At 40.6% G+C, this 20,103-nt stretch overlaps 2 protein-coding genes and 1 long non-coding RNA gene across 4 annotated transcripts in view; 2 read left to right on the forward strand and 1 right to left on the reverse strand.

The window, feature by feature from the left end:
- On the forward strand, positions 1-10,186 carry LOC136424304 (hydroxyacid-oxoacid transhydrogenase, mitochondrial-like). Its single transcript, XM_066412855.1, has 15 exons — positions 1-227; positions 1,927-1,964; positions 2,438-2,493; positions 3,270-3,323; positions 3,749-3,799; positions 3,985-4,088; positions 4,679-4,875; positions 5,545-5,622; positions 6,105-6,210; positions 6,658-6,810; positions 7,213-7,311; positions 7,941-8,019; positions 8,489-8,585; positions 8,922-9,079; positions 9,304-10,186. The coding sequence occupies exons 1-15, from the start codon at positions 166-168 to the stop codon at positions 9,385-9,387; spliced, it is 1,416 nt and encodes a 471-aa protein (XP_066268952.1). The 5' UTR covers positions 1-165; the 3' UTR covers positions 9,388-10,186.
- LOC136424303 (dual specificity protein kinase CLK2-like) overlaps positions 9,967-20,103 on the reverse strand; it is a 21,463-nt gene continuing 11,326 nt past the window's right edge. For both annotated transcript variants that reach the window (XM_066412853.1, XM_066412854.1), the window contains 8 exons: positions 16,973-17,063; positions 15,422-15,497; positions 14,912-15,006; positions 14,061-14,190; positions 13,543-13,625; positions 13,112-13,191; positions 12,749-12,839; positions 9,967-11,987 (listed from right to left, as the gene is read on the reverse strand). In XM_066412853.1, coding sequence (XP_066268950.1) covers positions 11,805-11,987; positions 12,749-12,839; positions 13,112-13,191; positions 13,543-13,625; positions 14,061-14,190; positions 14,912-15,006; positions 15,422-15,497; positions 16,973-17,063 — 829 coding nt within the window. In that variant the 3' untranslated portion in view covers positions 9,967-11,804. The remainder of the gene's footprint in view (positions 11,988-12,748; positions 12,840-13,111; positions 13,192-13,542; positions 13,626-14,060; positions 14,191-14,911; positions 15,007-15,421; positions 15,498-16,972; positions 17,064-20,103) is intronic.
- Positions 18,518-20,103, forward strand: part of LOC136424305 (uncharacterized) — a 3,082-nt gene continuing 1,496 nt past the window's right edge. Inside the window, exons 1-2 of the long non-coding RNA XR_010753855.1 lie at positions 18,518-19,209; positions 19,771-20,019. This is a non-coding gene — a long non-coding RNA (uncharacterized lncRNA). The remainder of the gene's footprint in view (positions 19,210-19,770; positions 20,020-20,103) is intronic.

Consider the following 20,103-nt stretch of genomic DNA (forward strand, 5'->3'; position numbering starts at 1 on the left):
AGTAATGCATGTTCCCAAAAGGGGGAGGGGAATGTCAAACTTTCAGCTGGCAGGGATGAACTTTGGACCCAGGAGGACAAACACACTGACACAGCTGGTCTCTGCACAGAACTGTCTGCTTTTCAGCTGTTTTTTTGTCCGAAATCGTCGGTTTTTACCCCAAAGATGGCGGCGGCCCGTGGTAGGGACGCGATCGTGAAAGTAGTGCGTGCGGTGGAGGGGGCGTCGTGAGTTGAAAACAAGTTCTTGTTGTTTTTAGAGCAGTGAAAGTCTAATAACGCAGTGATTTGAATTATATAATTATAGTGTTGTATCATACTATAAACTCCTGTACTCCATGTGAATGCTACGCAGTGATTTGAATCATATTATATTGTTGTATCATACTATAAACTCCTGTACTCCATGTGAATGCTGGAGGAATACATGGAATTGGCCAAATTGTCCACCGTATCTGGCCGGTTTCTGGTATTTTTTTAAAGACTATTTATTTATTTATTTATTTATTTGTTTATCAATCTTTAGGGCGGTCCCTTCACTTAACAATGTAGCTACAATTATGTAAGTCGTTATCCAAGGGAAAAGAGATTATTTAAATTCACCAGGTTGTATAATTTATTACAGACAGTAGGTACCCATTTCTGAGTAATGAGGCTGTTGTAACGCGCTCAGCTGTAATGTTATTAGAAAAACAAACAAACAAACAATAGAGGTGTTCATTTGGATCTCGCAAAGATTGTTGAATTAGAAATGACGCGACAAACCCAGCCACATCAATCAGGTCCTCTGCGGACTGAGCCAAAAGTCACCCCATATGCTGAAGTCAGCATCTGTTTGCAGTCTGTACACACTGAGTTACTGATCATTCAAGCATGTCCACTTAACTTATGAAAGGACATTTGAGCCTGTCCACATATGAAAGGACATTTGAGCAGGTCCATATATGTTTAAGTTAATCTTAAAGTTCCTTCCTGCACCAGATGGTGCAAAGGGTAGCGCCCATCTCCGTTACAGAAGCCGTTGGGCCACACAACTTTGTGCAATCACTGGTATTGGTGTGTGTTTAACTGCAACTCTTTCACAAACAAACAAAATTTAGAAAGCATATGAAAGGACTCTTAAGTCTTATATGTACTCACCCTCTCATGCTCAGACCGCTGCTTGTATTATGAATATTATCAAGCAACGACCCTGGCGCACTGCCTGCTATCCATGCTTCTCGCAGCATTTTCGCTGGTCAGCCCTCACCAGCCAATCATATTGTCACCTGCGGTCAGGAGGCAACGTGATTGGCAGGTAACTTTCCCTCCAACAACAGGAGGGAGAGTATCTGATTGGCTGACAGCCAGGCCATCACTATAATACAGTAGCCTGGAATCCATCCTATTTAGCTTCAGGCAGCGGAGCTTGGGTAGCGGCAGCAGAGCTTGGGTAGCGGCTGGAAGCTAAATAGGATGGATTCCAGGCTAATAATACAGTAGGAAGCAGAGATTGCCGTGGCTCAGTTGATTGACTGGAAAAAAATGAAATGACTCAAAACAAGTGATTGAGTATTTGTTCATAAGAAGCTCAAATTAGCCTGAAGGTCACTTTTCATTGAGGTCATGGGGTCCAATCGTTCGCAGGCGTCAGTGTCTAATGCATGGTGGCTGCAGACATGCATAGGGCTCGCCAGGCTGGTCTGCTCTCGGTGTAGACCCTCCAGTCATTTCTGGTGACCCCCAGCCCTTTTCAAGATCTTTGAGTCTTCCCATCTTCCTCTTGGGCATTTCCATGTCGGGTCGGGTTCCAATGTTATCGGTTTGATGATGTCCTGAGTTAAGGAACCGCTCTGGAGACGAGTCCCAAGAAGGTCATCTTTAGGGATCGGATGTAGTAATCTGTACATGTATGTCCAAGTAACAGTTGGTTGCCTCATCACTACAGGTGCAGATGCCCCGCCCACTCCGCAGGGTTCAATCCAGGTAGAGAAAATGATATTTCATATGTTGTTGATTAATTTGATATAAATGTACCCAATCAATCATGATTGTCCATCAAAAGAAGCAGTGCAACCAATAGGGCCTGCTCTCATCAACCCTCTACTAGTACTAAAAAAAATAAGTAGTTACTAAGCTACTAAGATTAAGAAAGACAGTGCCAAGCTTAAGGTGTTACACTAAATTTGTCAGGCTGGCATCGCATTACACTTAATTTACTAGACAAGTACATGTAATGCTACTACTACTAGTAGTAGGCACCTATTATACTTTATGTTGAATGCACTGATTGGTATGGCAATGAATTACGTGTAATTCTAACAACTGATTGCATTCTATGGAAGAGGGCTTGCCAGCCCCCCATAGGAGGACTTGGTCAAATGGTCTCTTTTGTGTTTGTACCTTTTAACTGAGTTTTAGAGACTTAAAACAATCTTCGTTTTCCATGTTTTCCACAGCCTCACAGAGAAGATGCCAGACCACAGAGACTACAGAAACAGAGTACGCTGTGGAGGTGAGGTTCATGTGAATTATTAAAGAGGCTCATGCAATTGGTACTGAGGTACTTATCAAATACATACTTACTTGACTTGACTTAATCCTCTTCGCCCCTTCGGGAGCATAGGGCCTCAGTGGTTAGTCTCCACCTCTTCCGGTCTCCGGCGGTCTTCTTTGCCTCTTGCCATGAGGTGTTGGCGCTGTCAAGGTCTTTCCTGACACCTCTCCTCCAGGAGAGCCTTGGTCTACCCCTCTTTCTCTTCCCCTGAGGGTTCCATTCTAATGCTGTTCTTGTAATGGCTGTTGGGGGCTTTCTCAAGGTGTGGCCAACCCACCTCCACTTCCTTCTTCTTATGGTTACTTCGACCGGTTCCTGACCTGTTCTATCAAGGAGCTCTACGTTGCTTATTTTCTTGGGCCACCAGATGCCGAGGATGAAACGCAGTCTTGAATTGATGAAGGTTTGGAGTTTCTTGATGTTAAGTACATATAACTGTGATTTTTTAATAATCTGGCTGGCTTGTTGGGCTTGAATTATCACCTGCTTGTAACGTTACAGGTAATATGATGATGATGATCTTTATTTGCATGTTTTTGCCCACATGGGCTAAATGCAGTAGTTATGCTATCAAATCAAATAATAAATGTAATTAGATAAAGTAGCATTACTTGTAGTGTTGATAGGGTAGAGCCAAAGCAGTAACGCTATGATAAGTGCAGGTACAAATGTTGGAGCTTTGCAGATGTTTCTGTTAATTTTGAATGACAAGGAAAATTCCTTTTCTTTCTCAGATGGCAACGTCCACTATCAGATACGGTATGGGTGTGACACAAGAGGTTGGCATGGTAAGTGCTCATCACTTTTATCTGATAAATCAACGCTAAGTTTTAAGACCTCACAAATCGACACGAATACCCCACTGACACTTAAAAGACACAGCAAATACTAGGATTCGTGAATTGGGATTCAGCCAGGCATGGATTTGATCCCAGTTTGATCCACTGAATTCTGCTGATCAAGATTAACCCCCTTGAAGCCAGATTCCGACCAAGATTCACAAATCAGGATCAATCTTGTGCCAGCTGGATGAATCCCTATTCACAAATCCTGGTATCAACATGGTCTGAACTATCCAAATACATGTATCATCAGAATGAATGGTAACTACCAGGTGGTGCAGTCTGAATGCCCTACTTTCACATTCTGAATGTTCTTAACTCTGAAGCAGTAGAAAGGTTTATGATTTATTGTTTGACATCTTTTTCTTCAGGATTTCCAGAACATGGGAGCCAAGAAAGTGTGCCTGATGACAGACAAGACGGTAAATTACTAGTAGTATTTTTTTGCAGTTTGTGATCTTTACAAACATCTGTTAAAAGTTTGCAACTAAGTCTCTGATTACAATGTCAAGACTAAAGAATTGCTACCTATAATGTTTGATTGTTAATGTTAACTGTTTGTTCTTCTTTCCTATTGGTGAACTTGAATGTTGTTCTGTGTGTATAGGTTGGAAAGCTCCCCCCTATGCAGATTGTGTTAGAGGCCATGACAAAGGCTGGGATCAACTACGAAGTGTTTGATAATGTCCGTGTGGAGCCAACTAACTCAAGGTACGAGTTATTTATTTATCTATTTAAGATTGCAACAAGGCAATACAATGGTCAGCCTATTCAGCATTGCTGATGTCGGGTTATTGTGCGTGCCGGAGAGTTTCTTTACACTTTGCGTGTTACACTCATATCCAACTCCTCTCTTTGCCCATGGCTAAAGAGTGGCTTTGAGGTGTTTTCAACACTGAATAGGATTTGCACAGCACCATTTGGTAGAAAGTTGGTCAAGAATGTGGCCATGTGGGACAGAGATTCACAACGATCACACAGAAGATAGTGTGATGTTACCATGCATCCTCAATATTAATGCTACATGTATTATTGTCTGTGGGACTGAAAGAGTTGCACAGCAGTATGGGTAAGGAGGTGAGGTCTGCCATCTCTTGGAATTAGACATTAAACATTTGTTCTGTTTCCTCCAGCTTCAACGCGATCAGAAGGAGATTAGTACTTCCATACACTCTCAGCGCTGCTCTTTTTGTCTGTGGGACTGAAAGTGTTGCAAAGCTGTATGGATATGAGGGGGTGAAGTCTGCCATCTCTGATTGTTCTTGATAATGCCATTAAACAGTTCTCTTGTTTCCACCCAGCTTCACCGCTGCGATTGACTTTGCTAAGAAGGGGAACTTCGACGCGTTCCTTGCAGTCGGGGGAGGTTCAGTAATGGACACTTGTAAGGCTGCAAACCTGTTCTCAGCACATCCGGACGCCGAGCTGCTCGACTTTGTCTACCCTCCCATTGGCAAGGGCCTTCCCGTCACCAATGAGCTCAAGCCTCTCATCGCAGGTAACTGATTCAGTTATTACACATCTTCTTATTGGTTACTGTTTCACCAATAAGCTTAAGACTCTCATTGCAGGTACCTGATTCAATTGTTACACATCTTCTGATTGGTCACGATATCACCAATCAGTGCAAGCCTCTCATCGCAGGTACCTGATTCAGTTGTAACACAATATATCACCAATCAGTGCAAGCCTCTCAATGCGGGTACCTGCTTCAGTTGTAACACAACTTCTTATTGCTCACTGCCTATAACCAATCAGTTCAAGCCTTTCATTGCATGCAGGAACCTACTTCAGTTGTAACTTGTAACACTTCTTATTGGTCATGGCAGCACAAATCAGCTATTAGAAATAAAACTTGTCATTGGTCCCTGTGCCACTAGCCAGCTCAAGCCTCCTATTGTAGGTACCTGCTTCAGTTGTAACATTACTTCTTATTGGTCACAACGTCACCAAGCAGCTCAAGGGAGTGAAGTCTTGCTTTTAGTATGTCTGTGTGTTTTTGTGTGTGTCTGTCTGTGTTTCTGCTATTCCTAAATTACACAATGCAGCGTTGCGATGCACCCTCAGTGCTGCTATTTTCATTTGTGGGAATGAATGGGTTGCAAAGCAGTATGGGTAAGGGGGTGAAGAGTGCCATCTCTGATTGCCTTGTTTTTGTTTGTTTCAGTCCCTACCACATCCGGTACAGGCAGTGAGACCACAGGAGTGGCGGTTTTCGACTATGAACCGATGCAGGCCAAGATTGGTAAGTCCTAGTGCACAAAGTTTCATCTATGATATATATGTAGGCTTCTCTATAGCCTGTTCTAGCCTAGGAGACCCTTGGTTAATATGTAGTATTACTCATCATGTACTAGTAATACTAATAGACAGTGAATTGAATTGAATAGGTCTGTACAAGCATTGTATAAAGATGCATGTAAACGTAAGGCTTGTTTGTTACCATTGGTACTGTCCTTGGTGCTGAAAGTGATATCATTATGAAAAATTCCAATATAACAATGTTCAAATCAAGTTCTTTGACATACTTAAGCACAGTGACATTCATTCCATCAATAACAGGCAAAAATACAAATAAAAGGTGCATACTATTAGTAAAAAACAGCAGAAACATACAGCTCAAAAGTTCAAGTAAGAGTTCAGTGTCCTATATACCAGTATTCAAAAAAAAAAATGTGATGGTGAATAGTAGAGTTTATGTGTGAATAAAATGTTATGTTTTCCCAGGCATCGGCCTGCGTGCCATCCGACCAACTATGGGCCTGGTGGACCCCATGCACTGTAAATACATGCCGGAGAGAGTCACTGCCAACAGTGGCTTCGACGTGCTGTGGTAAGGGAACATTATATTTACTTCAGGCTTTTCTGTCTGTGTGTGTGTCTGTCTATGTCTGTGTGTGTGTCTGTGTGTGTGTGTATGTGTGTGTTTGTGTGTGTGTGTGTGTGTGTGTGTGTGTACATGCATGCATACGTGTGTGCACAGGTGTTTGTTTCTTGGTGTGTGTATCCATCTTTGTCTCCATCTATGTCTTTTTGTGTACATTGGTGTGTTCCCATACATCCTCTGTGTTTTTTTTTTTTCATTTCAAATTATTTATTTAAGTATCAAATTTGCAAACACACAAATGGCAGCCTGAATGGCATTGATATTTACAATTAAAACGGAGACTTAACACATACATACACGCATTTACTATAAAACATATCTATCCATCCCTGACTGACTGGATTCTACTGTCTATGAGAGTCTGCCATCTCTGACTGCCTTGTTTATTTCCAGCCATGCCCTGGAGTCCTACACTGCCATCCCCTTCCAGGAGAGGAGGCCAAGGCCCCAGAACCCCATCCAGCGGCCTGCCTACCAAGGGAGCAACCCCATCAGCGATGTGTGGTCTCTACATGCACTCAGGATCATCAACAAGTACATGAAGAGGTGGGTGTTGGGGCTTGTTTTGTTTTGTTCTTCAATCGTTTGGAAGTATGGCTTACAGTTGTATGTCAATGTCAATTTGATAAGAACTCTTTTTAGAAGGATTTGGTGAGATGACCATATCTGTATTTTTGAAAGACTGTTATAATGTATATGAAAAAACTTTGAACACAATCCCTTTCCACAACTATGAATATCTTCGAGGTTTGAAATCTTAAAGCTAGATTAAAACTGCTCTTAAAGATCTTAAAACTACTCAACTATACATATCGATTTGTAGTTGTGAATATTAATTATTGTGTTTATTAATCTACAACAAAGTGTAAACCATTTTGTATGGGTCCTTCATACCTTAAAACTTCAACCTTAAGTATGTGACAATTTTTCCTGTCCCTCATTATTAAGGGCTGTGAGGAATGCTGATGACCTTGAGGCCAGGTCCAGCATGCATCTGGCCAGCACATTTGCTGGGATCGGGTTTGGGAATGCCGGGGTTCATCTGTGGTGAGTCTACATAATCTTACAAAGTTTTAAAGCTTTCCTTGGATGTCATTCAAACTTCATCTGAACCTTCTCCCTGCTGCCTAACTCTGTAACCAATAGGGAATTAGTTGTACCTTTATTGGTACCTTTGCTGGGATCAGGTTCGGCAATGCAGGGGTTCATCTGTGGTGAGTTGAAGTTTTATATGAGGCCACACTAATCTAATTTGTTGGCTCTCGGATTCATCTCTTCTATTTTTTCGGAGATAAAAGAATATTCACCACACCTCCCATTCAGTAGATTGTTACTTATTGGCTTAAAGCCATTCACCAATTTTCCAGTATAGAAAAATGCCCTAAATGCCTTTATTTAGTTTTTATATTCAACATGTATGTTTTTTTCATGAATGACAAAGCTACATATAAAAACTGTACTTGTGATAATTTTCAACAAACAGGTGCATCTACTGTACAATGGGAGTACCGGGATGAGTTGGATGTCTGCCGTAGAGTGTTTTGCTGTTTTTCAAGCTGAAACTTTGAAATTAAAAGCGAAACTTTGTGTGGCCTGATGCAAAAAAAAAAAAAGAAGATAATTGGTGATACATTTTATGACTGTAGTGGATAACCAACTTTTCATTTTCCCTTCAGCCATGGCATGTCCTACCCCATCTCTGGGCTGGTGAAGAAATTCAAGTCCAAAGACTACTCGGACGACCATGCTCTTGTGGTATGTGGAGGGTTATTTGTTATTTACAATCTGTTGTACAGTTTTCTATGTGTACAGTTTTTAAAAACTTATTTGAAGCTAAGCAAGGACATATGTGATATCTATAGTAACTGTTACTGTTATAGCCTTCTAAAACATGAAGAATTGTAAAGTGTACATTGTCCTTTGTCCTGACTACATAGTGTGCTCTGACTACACAGTCATTGGTACTGAACACACTTTCCATGGTTCAGAATTGACCACCCTGGGAAACGCTGACAAGAAGATGTACATTGTATACATGCTAGCCTCCCTGGAAGTTGGACGATCCTACTGTATTCCCTCTCAATAGCTGCTGAAAGATTAAAATTTGTTTGTGCATTTTAAGTCATAGTCTCTTTGGACTGACTGACTGACTGAGAGAGAGAAAGAGAGAGAGAGAGAGATTATTATTCCATTTCTCAGCTAACTTGTTTCTCCTACTCCGTAGCCCCATGGCCTGTCAGTGGTGGTGTCTGCCCCGGCTGTGTTCCAGTTCACTGCACCCATGTGTCCGGAGAGGCACCTCGAGGCAGCTGAGATACTTGGTATGCTTTACGTCTATTGTTTTTGTATGCTTGTGTGTCTGTGAGTATTGGTGTATGTGTGTGTGTGTCTGTATGTTTGTTTGTGTGTTTGTATTAGTGTGTGTATCTTTCCAACATGTTAACATTACAATCAGTGCTTTACAATTACCCGAATCTATCGTTTTAGAGCTTTTTTTAGATAGTGTAGCAATGAACATTTTGTACGTGCACACAGAATCAAGTACAGTATGTTTCTGCAGTGCAGTTTCTGTATGTTCTGCCAGAGGGCACTTACTGAGGGAGTGAAAATCTCAGATTCCCATATTCTTTCCCCAACAAACTTTTTTTCCCCATCAGGTCATGACATCAGGAATGCAAAGAGGGAGGATGCAGGGCCGATCCTGGCGGACGTCCTGCGCAAGTTCGTGAAGGATCTCGACGTGGACGACGGTTTGCAGGCACTTGGGTACAGCACAGAGGACATCCCCGCCCTGGTGAAGGGCACACTGCCTCAGGTTAGCACTGTTCATCGATCCATTTAGTTTCGTTGGGAGTCAATTTTGTGACGGGAAAGGCAGCTTTTGCATTGTTTTTAAGTTCACAGTTACAGCGGAAACACATATTTTTTTGGTGTCATGGTTTCGCAGTGGAGAGGCCAGGTCACTGTGAAAATGTAACTGCCGAGGACATTTAAAGATTTTTCAACTCTGATATTGACAATTGTTCACTATTTTTTCAGCACCGAGTGACAAAGCTGTCTCCCCGGCCCCAGACTGAAGAAGACCTGGCGGGCCTGTTCGAGGCATCTATGACAATCTACTAGTCGAGAGAACGACCCGAACTCAACCGGAACGTCCTCTCAACTTTTAAACAAGCTGCTTTGGAATACTCAGCGAACATTAATCAATCTTTTTATGATGCTGATTATTGTGATTTTTTTTGGTTTTCCAATGTACGGGTCATAAAATTATGTAACTTTTAATCTTGCTCACTTACCTTGAAAACTGTTTAATTAGATGTGTTGTTATTAATTTCAAGCCCAGTAATTTTAAACCAAAAGAACCAGGGCAAAGACACTTGCTCATCTTTCAAGCCAGTTCAAATCCTTGTGATGACATTTAATGTTTTATCACCTTTATATAATCTCAGAAGACTAACTACACTGGTTGTAGGGAGAATAATTTTGCCAGGGTTTGGCTACCTTAGGGTTCCTTTGGCCAGGCATAGTTAGGAGGGGGAAATGTTAACCATCTCACAGACTGACTCTCTTGGCTTACTATTCCCCTTTTCTATCAAATTCTATGATTCATACCCCAATAAAAAAAGGCCTGGTGGAGGCTTACCTTTATAGAAGGGGGTGACGTTATACTGCAACACAAAAATGAATAGGACTGCAAGATCGTACAAAACCATTATGTGTATTGTGACATATGTTACCGATACAACATACAGGCGAATACATTTGGAAGACATACCTACTGTCCTGTCCGCTACAGACATGCTTGATACACTTGTTGTTTTTCGTACACTTGCACAGACCCATTGAACTGAGGTAAAGCTTTTCCAATGTACAATGAAAAGCCTTCGATGTTTTGCATTAATAAATACTAACAGACTATGAAGTTCTAATCATTTCTCGTTAGACATTTGGGTTGAACAAATATGTCTGCCTTCTATGCTGTTGCCCTACCCAATGATCAAGGTTGTATATTACTTCTAAATGAATGGTATCTTAATATGTACAAGAAGTTGCCGAATTAGGCAGTGAATACATAGTCTTTCAGCTATTGTAACAACAAAGCCTTGAAGTGAAAATAAACAAACAGAAACAGCTAATAAATAATGAAGTATACACAAAGCTAACTTGACATGTTTATAATTCTTGGCAGTACTCTGGAATTTTGCTACATTCTTTCTAAACATTAAGTAGAAAAATTTGTTTGAGCAGTACAAGAATTAAAAATTCTAAAAGAAACTAGCGTGTGTATGGAAGTGCTTTCAAAAGTTATTCCTTTACAAAAAGTGATCATTTCTAACACAATTGCACACACAAATATGAAAATGATAACATTTATGTATTTACTCTTTTGAGCTAGAATTCAGAATGCCAAGTTTAAGGCACCATTTGTAGATATACATGTACTTTACATTGAGCAATGTTGAGCTGACTTTACGTACGTCTAAAGCTGTACAAATATTCCCAGTACAACAGTGTGGAAGTCAATAAATATACACATAATATCATCATTTTAACTTGGGTAACAATGAACAATCAGTTTAACAGTGACATTTACAATTATGTGGCTTTTGCATCGCCCACTTTTATCATTTCTTTTCACAGAAATCTGTAGAGCTATTTATTGTGCACCAGTACGTTTCTCCTATAACATTTGAGTTTCTGCGAAACATGGCAATTATAGGTCTTATTTACACCATTCATTCATTCATTCATCAACAAACTAGCTAGCTACTATGGTATCTTAGGACGAAGCAATTCACACTCATGCATGTTAACATCACATATATTCTGTGACGCATTGACTATGAAGACAATAAGTACAGATATATATACAAAACTGACGTTAATATGAGCACCACTTATACAATAATGGTCCACTAACATTTTTTATTTCCTACCTAGTAGACACCAAAGAGAACTCATCGTTTAAAAAATCCTGTTTGTTCCCATAGAGGACTGTGATAGTTAGATCGGGGCTCGAAATACTTCTGCTTTCTGCAATTATGATAGAAACGAGAACACCAAGCTTTACCATCTCCCTAACTCTAACCAATAGGGAATGGGGTGCCAAATGGCTACTTCAGTGCGCGAAGGGTTCGGTAAATTTCTGTGTAATCTAATTTTGCAAAAGGGGAAAGTTTTTCGCTGTGTTCTAAGTTCTTGGTTGAAACAATTCTTTAGTACAGAAGTAATACAATGGACACACAAATTCCCAGTGTCCTCATTTTTGGTGGAGTGGTCACTGGGAAAATAATACAGCCGCAAACATAACACAAGTAGCGTGTTTAACCATCATCATACAGCTAAAACAGAGTGATTGAAGTGTGAGGAAATTGCAATTTGCAGATTGATATTTCGAGCCCTGGTTTTGATACTTTTGCATTACAATACATTACACGAGTAATAATGTGACAATCTATAGACTAGCTAAATATGTGACCTCAGTTCACCTCTGACCGGCTGAGTGTGAACTCTGACATTGAACTATGACCTTTGCCCTGTCATCTGCTGAGGCTGTGCGAGTGCTCCCGTCTTCCGAGACGTTGCTCAGGAGCAAGAAGAGCGAAGAACGGGTGACTCAGGGCTTCGGAAAGCGTGATGCGCTTGGAAGGGTCGTAGGTCAGCATCTGCGAGATGAGGTCGAAGAGTTCCTCGTGCTCTTTGTCGTTAACTAGCATGTAGCGCTGGTAAAGAAACAAGATCATACCATAAATACATGTGGAAGAACTTTGCTTCATTACTGTATTAAGAAATCAACATGTAGAGAAACACTTTATAGATGACTCCATCACAAATGTTTTATTTACGGTTTTGCTCCCAAGAAAAACAACAAGAAAACCCAGCAATGGAAGATAGCAGACTTCAACCCCTTACTCGTACTTTGTCCTGTCTCACAAGTCGTCACAGAAATACAGACACAGATAAGCCAAAAACAACATTCCTGGGGGTAAAGTAATGCAGCACTGGAGCCACAAATAGGATGACAGTGTTCTCGACAGAATTTTTTCACAGCATAGGGGTCAGGTACAGAAGGCCAACTTTACGTGGCGCAAGCTACGAAGAAATTACCACAGAGTAGGGTGTCCGGCTTGTTCCCCCGGAAAATTTTTGAATTCATAACCCAATGAGACACTATTTCCTGCATTTTGAGGGATAAATTTTGTGAAATAAAGTTTTTCCTCTGTTACAGCCTCATTCTTAAGCCAAATATGAACTTTTTATAAGATTTATGAAGGGTCACAAGGTTCTTTCCAGAAAGAAACACCCCTATGCTGGTTGAAACACAGCATAGGGGTCCAGACCACAGCATAGGGGGTCCAAATCACAGCATAGGGGGCCCCTATGCTGAAAAGGCCTGGCGAGAACACTGGATGATTTGCAGAAATTGGAGGACATCTTATAACTCTGGTGGACATTTTCTACAATAAATTTAGTCCAGCCTTACCCGTAGAGGTTTGCAGTTCTCCCTTACGTATCTCCCAGCCGAGCTGGTCTCGTCCCAGTCTAACCGAGACTTGTAGAAATACTTCTGCTTCCTGCAAGGAAAGAGACATACACGGATGAAATGGAAGTCAAAAACACCAAGTTGTCTTGATCTACAAAATTAGAGTAATGGCCTAGAAACAATTTAGAACATGACAGGGATGTTACAAATGAAAACTAAATGCACTATCAAAATCTGTGACCAAGGACAATCAAGAAAGACAACAAACAACATAGGAATATGCAAAAATTCTACTGAAGAAAGTTGTCCTCTGCCAGGTCTTCAAATCAGAAACTAAATGAGGTAATTCTGTCTTCAACTTACCTTGTTTTCTTGATGAGTTTGGAGGGCATTGGTCCCAGGATACGTTCCATCATAGCCAGGTGCTCTCTGTTGTCGTGTGTCTGTTTAAGGAGAGAAAAACATAACACACTTAGCAAAAGGCACAAATTCTAGCTGGGCATTGAACCCATGGCCTCTAGATCCCTTGCCTGCTAGCCTAACCAGTCTGCTATCAGAGCCAGATCTAGATCTACGGTATAATCAAATATGCCCAAGAAGACCACTCGGGGGACCGACAAAGTCTGGTCTATAGGCGGTCACTACAGACAGGATTTAAAATGCTTGGGTTGATGAGAATATTTATCTAAGGGACTACCAAAAAGTAGTCACAGTGGCCAAAAGTCCTTATGTAGAGGTGGACACTTGTACAGGTTGAATCGACTTTAGAAAATTGTAACCTTGTGGAATCTTACCTGGTACATTGTGAAGCCCAGGTACAGTTCGAAGATGATGGCACCAATCGACCAGACGTCACACGGCTGGGCCCAGCCCAACTCTGCAGGAGGTAACAAATAACGCAGTTTACAATACTGTTTTCAGCAACAAATATTATACAAACTCATGACATCTGATACAGACCAACCTAAATAATGGCCTTGTTACTGTCTTTGTTAATGTCTAAGTCAACAAGGCAATCAGAGATGGTAGACTTCACCCTTAACCCACAGTAACCAACCCTTCCAGACTCAAAATTAACCGACACATACTCACACACACACACACGCACACACTCACGCACACACACACACACACACTCACTCACTCACACAGACAGACACACTCACTCACACACACACACTCACTCACACAGACAGACACACACACTCACACACACACACACACACACACACACCTCAATAGACAAGCCAAATAACTCCCTTGCGGTTAAGTATAAAGTTTATCTAAGGACGGGGAAACTCCCTGTACTGACCGAGAATGACCTCCGGCGCTCTGTAGTGTCTTGTGGAGACGATGGTACTGTGGTGTTCCCAGTCAAACGTTGCCGACCCAAAATCGATCAGCCGGATGTCCGTATTCTTCACGTATTTCTCATCTCTCTTCTGCAAGCAGATAAGAAAAACAGTTTAAAGCTTTACATCAATTCCTTTCAAGTCTCAGAATTCAAAGGTCTAAAAAACTTAACTGTTAACAAGGCAGACATAGCAGACCTGGAGAGATAGCAGACTTGCAGGTAATCGCCCTCTAGCACAACATACAAAAACTGCAGTGCACACACACACACACACAGGTAGACAATACTTCACTTTCTTGGAGGCAAAGAGATCAAAGCAATTACAACAATTACTCAAGCAACTCAATACACTTTGGAAACTGTCAGATGCTTCAGGTAGCATCCACTATCTATATTTTCCTTAGTCTTTGAAAAAAGGTAGTAAAAATTCAAGGAAGGCAGGGATCTCCCTAAAGAATGGAACAGTAGCGCTCCTCCATCCTGTCCTGATCCCAGCTCCATACTGTTGATTTTCAAAGTTAGGGTATTTCTTCCACTATTTCCCCAGCAAAGCCTGTGAATTTGCTCAAAACTGGAAATTTCAAATGTAAAGGCAAGCTGAAGTTGCAGCAAATGACTCCATTTCTGTCTGAAAAAGGCAAAATGCAACAGCCCCTCTCCTTTTGAGGGGTGTGCCTCCCCCCTCACAACATGTATCCTGTGCCTGGCACCCTCCCCCCCATCCTGATCTATATTTCTGGGGAGATCCCTGGAAGGAAGAAAGGTAGTAGAAATATATTTCCGTGAAGAGGATGGGAGAAAAAGCCCACCTTTTCAGCACTGTAGAACATGTCGTACGAAGAGTCAACGAAGAGGACATTCTCCGGCTTCAGATCGGTGTGGGTTATCTTGTTGTCATGGAGGACTGTAAAAATACACATTTTTTAAACATTTTAAAACTTTGTGCATAGTTACATATTCATTCTTACTATTCTCTCTATACCTTAAAAAACTATCTACGCACACTCTTGTTTCATAATCACACTCACTACTTGTTTCATAATCATATTACAATTAATCATCAGAAGGATTGTTACATTTAATTCCTTAGGATATGTAAAAAGCTAAAGATATGTGAAGTGTGAAGTTGATACATAGTCAGCAGTAGCACTCTTTTCCTTATACAGTGCCACTAAATGTTGCCAAGTTTTCTCCAAAGCAACAATTCAGTCCCAATGGGGTAGAGCAACACTTGCCAACAACAGCTACTAGCCAGCTGACAATGTCATATGTTATATTGTTTCTGATAACAGAAGTGAAAACAGATGCTGAAGACTTACATTTGACAGCGTAGCACATTTGGTAGGCGATGTGTCGGACCTGGTGCAATGGGTAGGGCATGTAGCTGTTCTCTTTCTGCAAGAGAAATAAAAACAAGAAAACATTACAACACAATGACATACACAAGTTACACTAAAGACTAGGCTTAGAATCTTTGGCATATGAAACATCTATTTTTGAAACTACAAAACCAAACTCAAAGCTCTCAAATTCGAAAGGAAATATCAATGAAAGAACAAAAAGAAAATTTTGGTGTGTGAAAAATGTATTTCTAAAACAAATCTAAAATGCGTGAACCAATCCAAAGGGACTTGACGACTCAAATCAAAGCTCTCATATTTGGAAATGCGATGGATGCAACAAAAGTAGAACAGGTCAAAACATGTACATAAATGTGTTGTCCTTAATAATAGAGCAACAGTTTATCAAAAGGGTAAGACCCATGGCTTAGCGTTGTTTGTACAGATCATTGCTGGACGTCATGCATGGCCCAATTATGACAGAAAGCAATGCTGTTCAAATAACTTCCAAGGAAAACAGAAAAAGGGCTAATCTACAGCAGTGTTTCAACATAGCCAGTCAGAAAAATTTCTAAATGGTTTTGACACTGTGTGTCGACACAAAAGTGCCTTTATTTATTGGTTTGGCTGTTCAGCACACACATGATTCCATAATTCAATGTCATCTTGAAAAATGGCCGCCATATTTAGCATGATAAATGTTAGAGTACAGAAATAGGCGGTGTACGTTACAAATCGTGCCAGACAATTTCTAACATGGAATGTGGACGGTGACCTCCTAGATAACATCAAGCCCCATAAACTCCTCCATGGGTCATTTCAGCCACTAAGTAGCCTCTCAAATCAACCAATAAAAATTTGCATCTAACGAACTATCAATTTTGGACTAGCTACATGTAAAGAAGACAAAAATAATGAAGAAAAAAACAATGCTAATGTTGAGGTACTTGTACGTTTCGATATGACATCTTATTCTCAAAAATATTCTTGAAATGCTGTAGAATCAACTTCAGACTTTTGACCATTTCAGTAAAGCTGAACACACACACCTGTGTTGCATAATCTGATGAAAAAGATCAAAACATATTCCTCCTGTCTTAGACTCTCACAAACATGTCTGCTGCAAGCAAGAATGTTTTTCTCCAAGCACCAGATTTCAAGGACATTTGGACACTAATTTTCTTGTAACAGAATAATATTCATCTGGACCACGCTCAACCAGAACAAACACAATCAGACTTCCGAAACCAAAATCCAACTCTCAGAAAAGGAGCTTTATGTACAGAATGTCCCAGTTGTGGAACAAGAACGGCGGCAATTAGCAAATAATTGGACTGTAATTATTACTTTTAAGGAATTATGTTACTTTTGTCATCTACTGTCATGTTGTATCTCTTTGTATATCCCGATTGTAATGTGTAAATATGAATGATTGTGGAAGAATAGGAAGAATAGCTTTTTATGAGGCTAATTGTGGATCTTAATAAAACTCAAACTCATTTCCTTCTAACAGCAGACACTTAAACTCACCAGAAAGTCGAAGACGCTAAGCCCCAGCATGTCGAAGGATATGCACATGTGTCCGTGGTAGTCAAACCAGTCCAGCATCTGTACACACAGGCTAGAAACAACAGCAGAGAGAAACGGTTAGACTCTAACTTTACATCACTGTGCAATTTTCATTTATTCAGTTATTTGTTTGGCTGAAACATACATACATGATACAGGTAAGGTTGCCCAACAAGCATGTTACTGTGAACAACATTGATATCGTGGTCACTCAAATTTTAAAAGTTGTTGGGAGATTTAGTACAATATAGCAAGAAAGCAAATGACCAAGAAAAGTTGTCCGTAAGTTTTCAATTCCGCAAAAGGTTGGCATAATATAAGTCTTTAAATGTTGCAGTATTTTGAATGTACGATTTCGCTGTGACTTATTACGCCAAAATCATGACAATGTGACTATGGGTTTTGTATTTCTTCTGTACCTCAGAAATTGTTTCAACTACAAACTTAATACACTGGAAAAGCTCCTTTCCCCTCCTACCATGAAATGAAATCCTCACCAATCCAAATAAATTTACAGTATATGGCTTGAAGCTTTCAAGTTTCTGAAGTCTCATTCAAATCTTCATGTGACAAACCACTACTGTGCAACAATAACTACTGTACTACAACTACAAAAATTCCCGCACTGGTTTCAACAACACAGCACAACATTTGGGTAGCAGTGGACACATGAGACAGACAACACTGTTTAGTTTGGACTGAACACAAACCTTTAACACTTCTAATGTCTACCACTCAGGGATACACAACAAACAAACAAACAAACAAAACACTCAGTTCAGCCAGAGTTTTGACAGAGGATAATAATCAGTATAATGTTAAGGTCTGGTTGAAAAAAAAAAAGCATGCCAATTTATTGTCTTAGTTCTCCAATTTTTATAAATGTAAATTGTGAACATAGCAAATGGTCAACATGAAAACAGCGCTAGAAGGAAAACTTTCTCCAAACTACACTACAAGGTACAGCCTTTTCCTCCAGACTCTGTTTTCATGATGATCTTAAAGTCAGCTTACATTATCTTTTAAATTTAAGAACCAAGACAACAAACTGGTATGACCTCTGATCAGGGCTGTCTCCAGCTTTAAATCTTTTTCCACCCCAGTCAATGTTTGGGAGCCAATGTAATTCATTGTTTTTTTAAACCTGTCATTTTACTTTAAGGCTAACAAAAATACATTTTCTTCATTTCATGTCACAAAGTTCGGATTCTTTGGGCGGACAGGGTAAAACTTTTTTTCCGTCCCTACAAGCAAATTTCTGTCCCTGAACGGAGGGATGGGTCTTGGAGACAGCCCTGACCCTGATCGAAAAAAAGAAAGCTTGGGATAGAACACGATTCATCAGCAAAGTAAAAAGGAGTCTCCCTTGTCGTCCCTTTTGGGTAGGGTTATTGAGATCAAGTCATTGAGATAGAGGGAATAGAAACAGGCTAGTGAGAGCAAGAGCACCTGGTTTCCCGAGAGGCATTGGCCATCATGGTGCTAAACCAGTCCCCCTGATCACCAAAAGTAGGGAGGCCAAAGTGAAATGTTAACACCAGGGGCAGTTCCGCTACATCAATACTAAAAAATATCGAATTAATTCTAAAATCCAAAAACATAGTCTGAAAGAACGTAAAAAGTTCTATAACTCTGCCAAGTTTGGTGAAGTATAACCCTCTACATAAAGTTTTATCGCAAATTGAAAACTGTACATAAGGCCGTTTTCACGCCGCTCGGGCCGTCCGCGTATTCAAAATGGCACCCGCGCTAATGTATTAAATCCTATACCCGTATTTCAGAGTGCGCGCGCCCGGAATGGGCCTGGATGTAATACTATTTTTGATAGGTCGTCGCTTCGCTGTCTAAAATCGCACAGCCAATCCACGACCAGCTTCTGAAAGCTAGTATTCGGGAGAAACCAACTTGCCCATGCGGGGATAGCGTGGTGCAGTGTAAGTTTGGTGCGTGCGGTGTAGAAAATAGGTCATTTTTCCACAAGTCGTAGCACAAAATTCCGTAAAGATACACAGTTCCGCATAGAATGTACAGGTAGATAGTAATGTTTTCCACCTTTCTGTGGATTTTTATGACTTTTGAAGCAAGTATGTTCGTGCGATGGCCATCGGCGCGGCGAGTGTCTGCCGGAGGCACCCAGAAGACAACTCTCTCAACCACCCGCCATTTTTTGCTGCTGTCCGGAACGCCGTAACTTTTGGGTGAGTTGTAGTCACGTAGTTGATTTTTTAACCCAAAGTACAATCAAAGCACGTGTATGTAGTTTATGGAAATTATATGGTAGGTTTTCTTTGTCTTATACCTCACAAATTGACGGCGAATTTAGAACATTTTCTTGTTGTGTTAGGTGGTGGGAGGGGGGCGCACGATGATTCTGATTAGAAATTCATGTTCCCCATTTTGCCTTCCTTCATTATCTTTGGGACAGTTCTGCATGTAGCATCCCGGTCTCGAACTAGCCACATAAAGTGTACGTGATTCACTCCTAATTTTATTTATCTAGGTTTTAAATTCATTTGCTGACTGTGGTAGGGTAAGTGATAACTTTGGCCTCACATTTTGGGAAATTATTTTGTTGTGTTCTTTACATGTGAGAAACACATTACTATATATTAGTACCCAATGGTTACCCTTCCAGGGTTCAAAATAAAACAAATTTCTCGTTAGGAATGACTTGATTGTTTGTAGGGCCTAAGTACCATGCATCAAATTCATTACATCTGTTCTAATAATTACTTCCTTCTGTAATTTATCCAATTTAGGCTTGAAGATGAATCCATTCCAAGGTCAAGGCGGACAAGGGGTACATCATCTCTCACAAAAAGGATGTCATCGAAATGTTTACTACAAGTAAGCATGCATACACCGAGACACCTGTAAAAGGATCCGAGCCAGAACACATGTTTTTGTCTTGGATAAAGGGGATCACGGTCCTGAGGCTGAGAGCAGCGAATCCAGCGACGAGGAGTCACCTTTAGCTCAGCTTCAGTGACATTGTCCCGTACCGATAGGTGAGCTGAGTTAAATCGCTTATTTTACTCAAGTTTGTACATTTTTATTAAGTATAAAATATTGTTTCTTTTATTGTTAAACAT

The sequence above is a fragment of the Branchiostoma lanceolatum genome, chromosome 18 (assembly GCF_035083965.1).
Source record: "Branchiostoma lanceolatum isolate klBraLanc5 chromosome 18, klBraLanc5.hap2, whole genome shotgun sequence".
NCBI lineage: Eukaryota > Metazoa > Chordata > Leptocardii > Amphioxiformes > Branchiostomatidae > Branchiostoma > Branchiostoma lanceolatum.

Bases quoted from the DNA above. Each gene is read 5' to 3' on its own strand.
- LOC136424304 (XM_066412855.1), top strand. From the start codon at position 166: ATGGCGGCGGCCCGTGGTAGGGACGCGATCGTGAAAGTAGTGCGTGCG. The intron at 6,811-7,212 runs GTGGGTGTTGGG...CTCATTATTAAG, and splicing joins ATCAACAAGTACATGAAGAG to GGCTGTGAGGAATGCTGATG. The intron at 8,586-8,921 runs GTATGCTTTACG...TTTCCCCATCAG, and splicing joins CGAGGCAGCTGAGATACTTG to GTCATGACATCAGGAATGCA.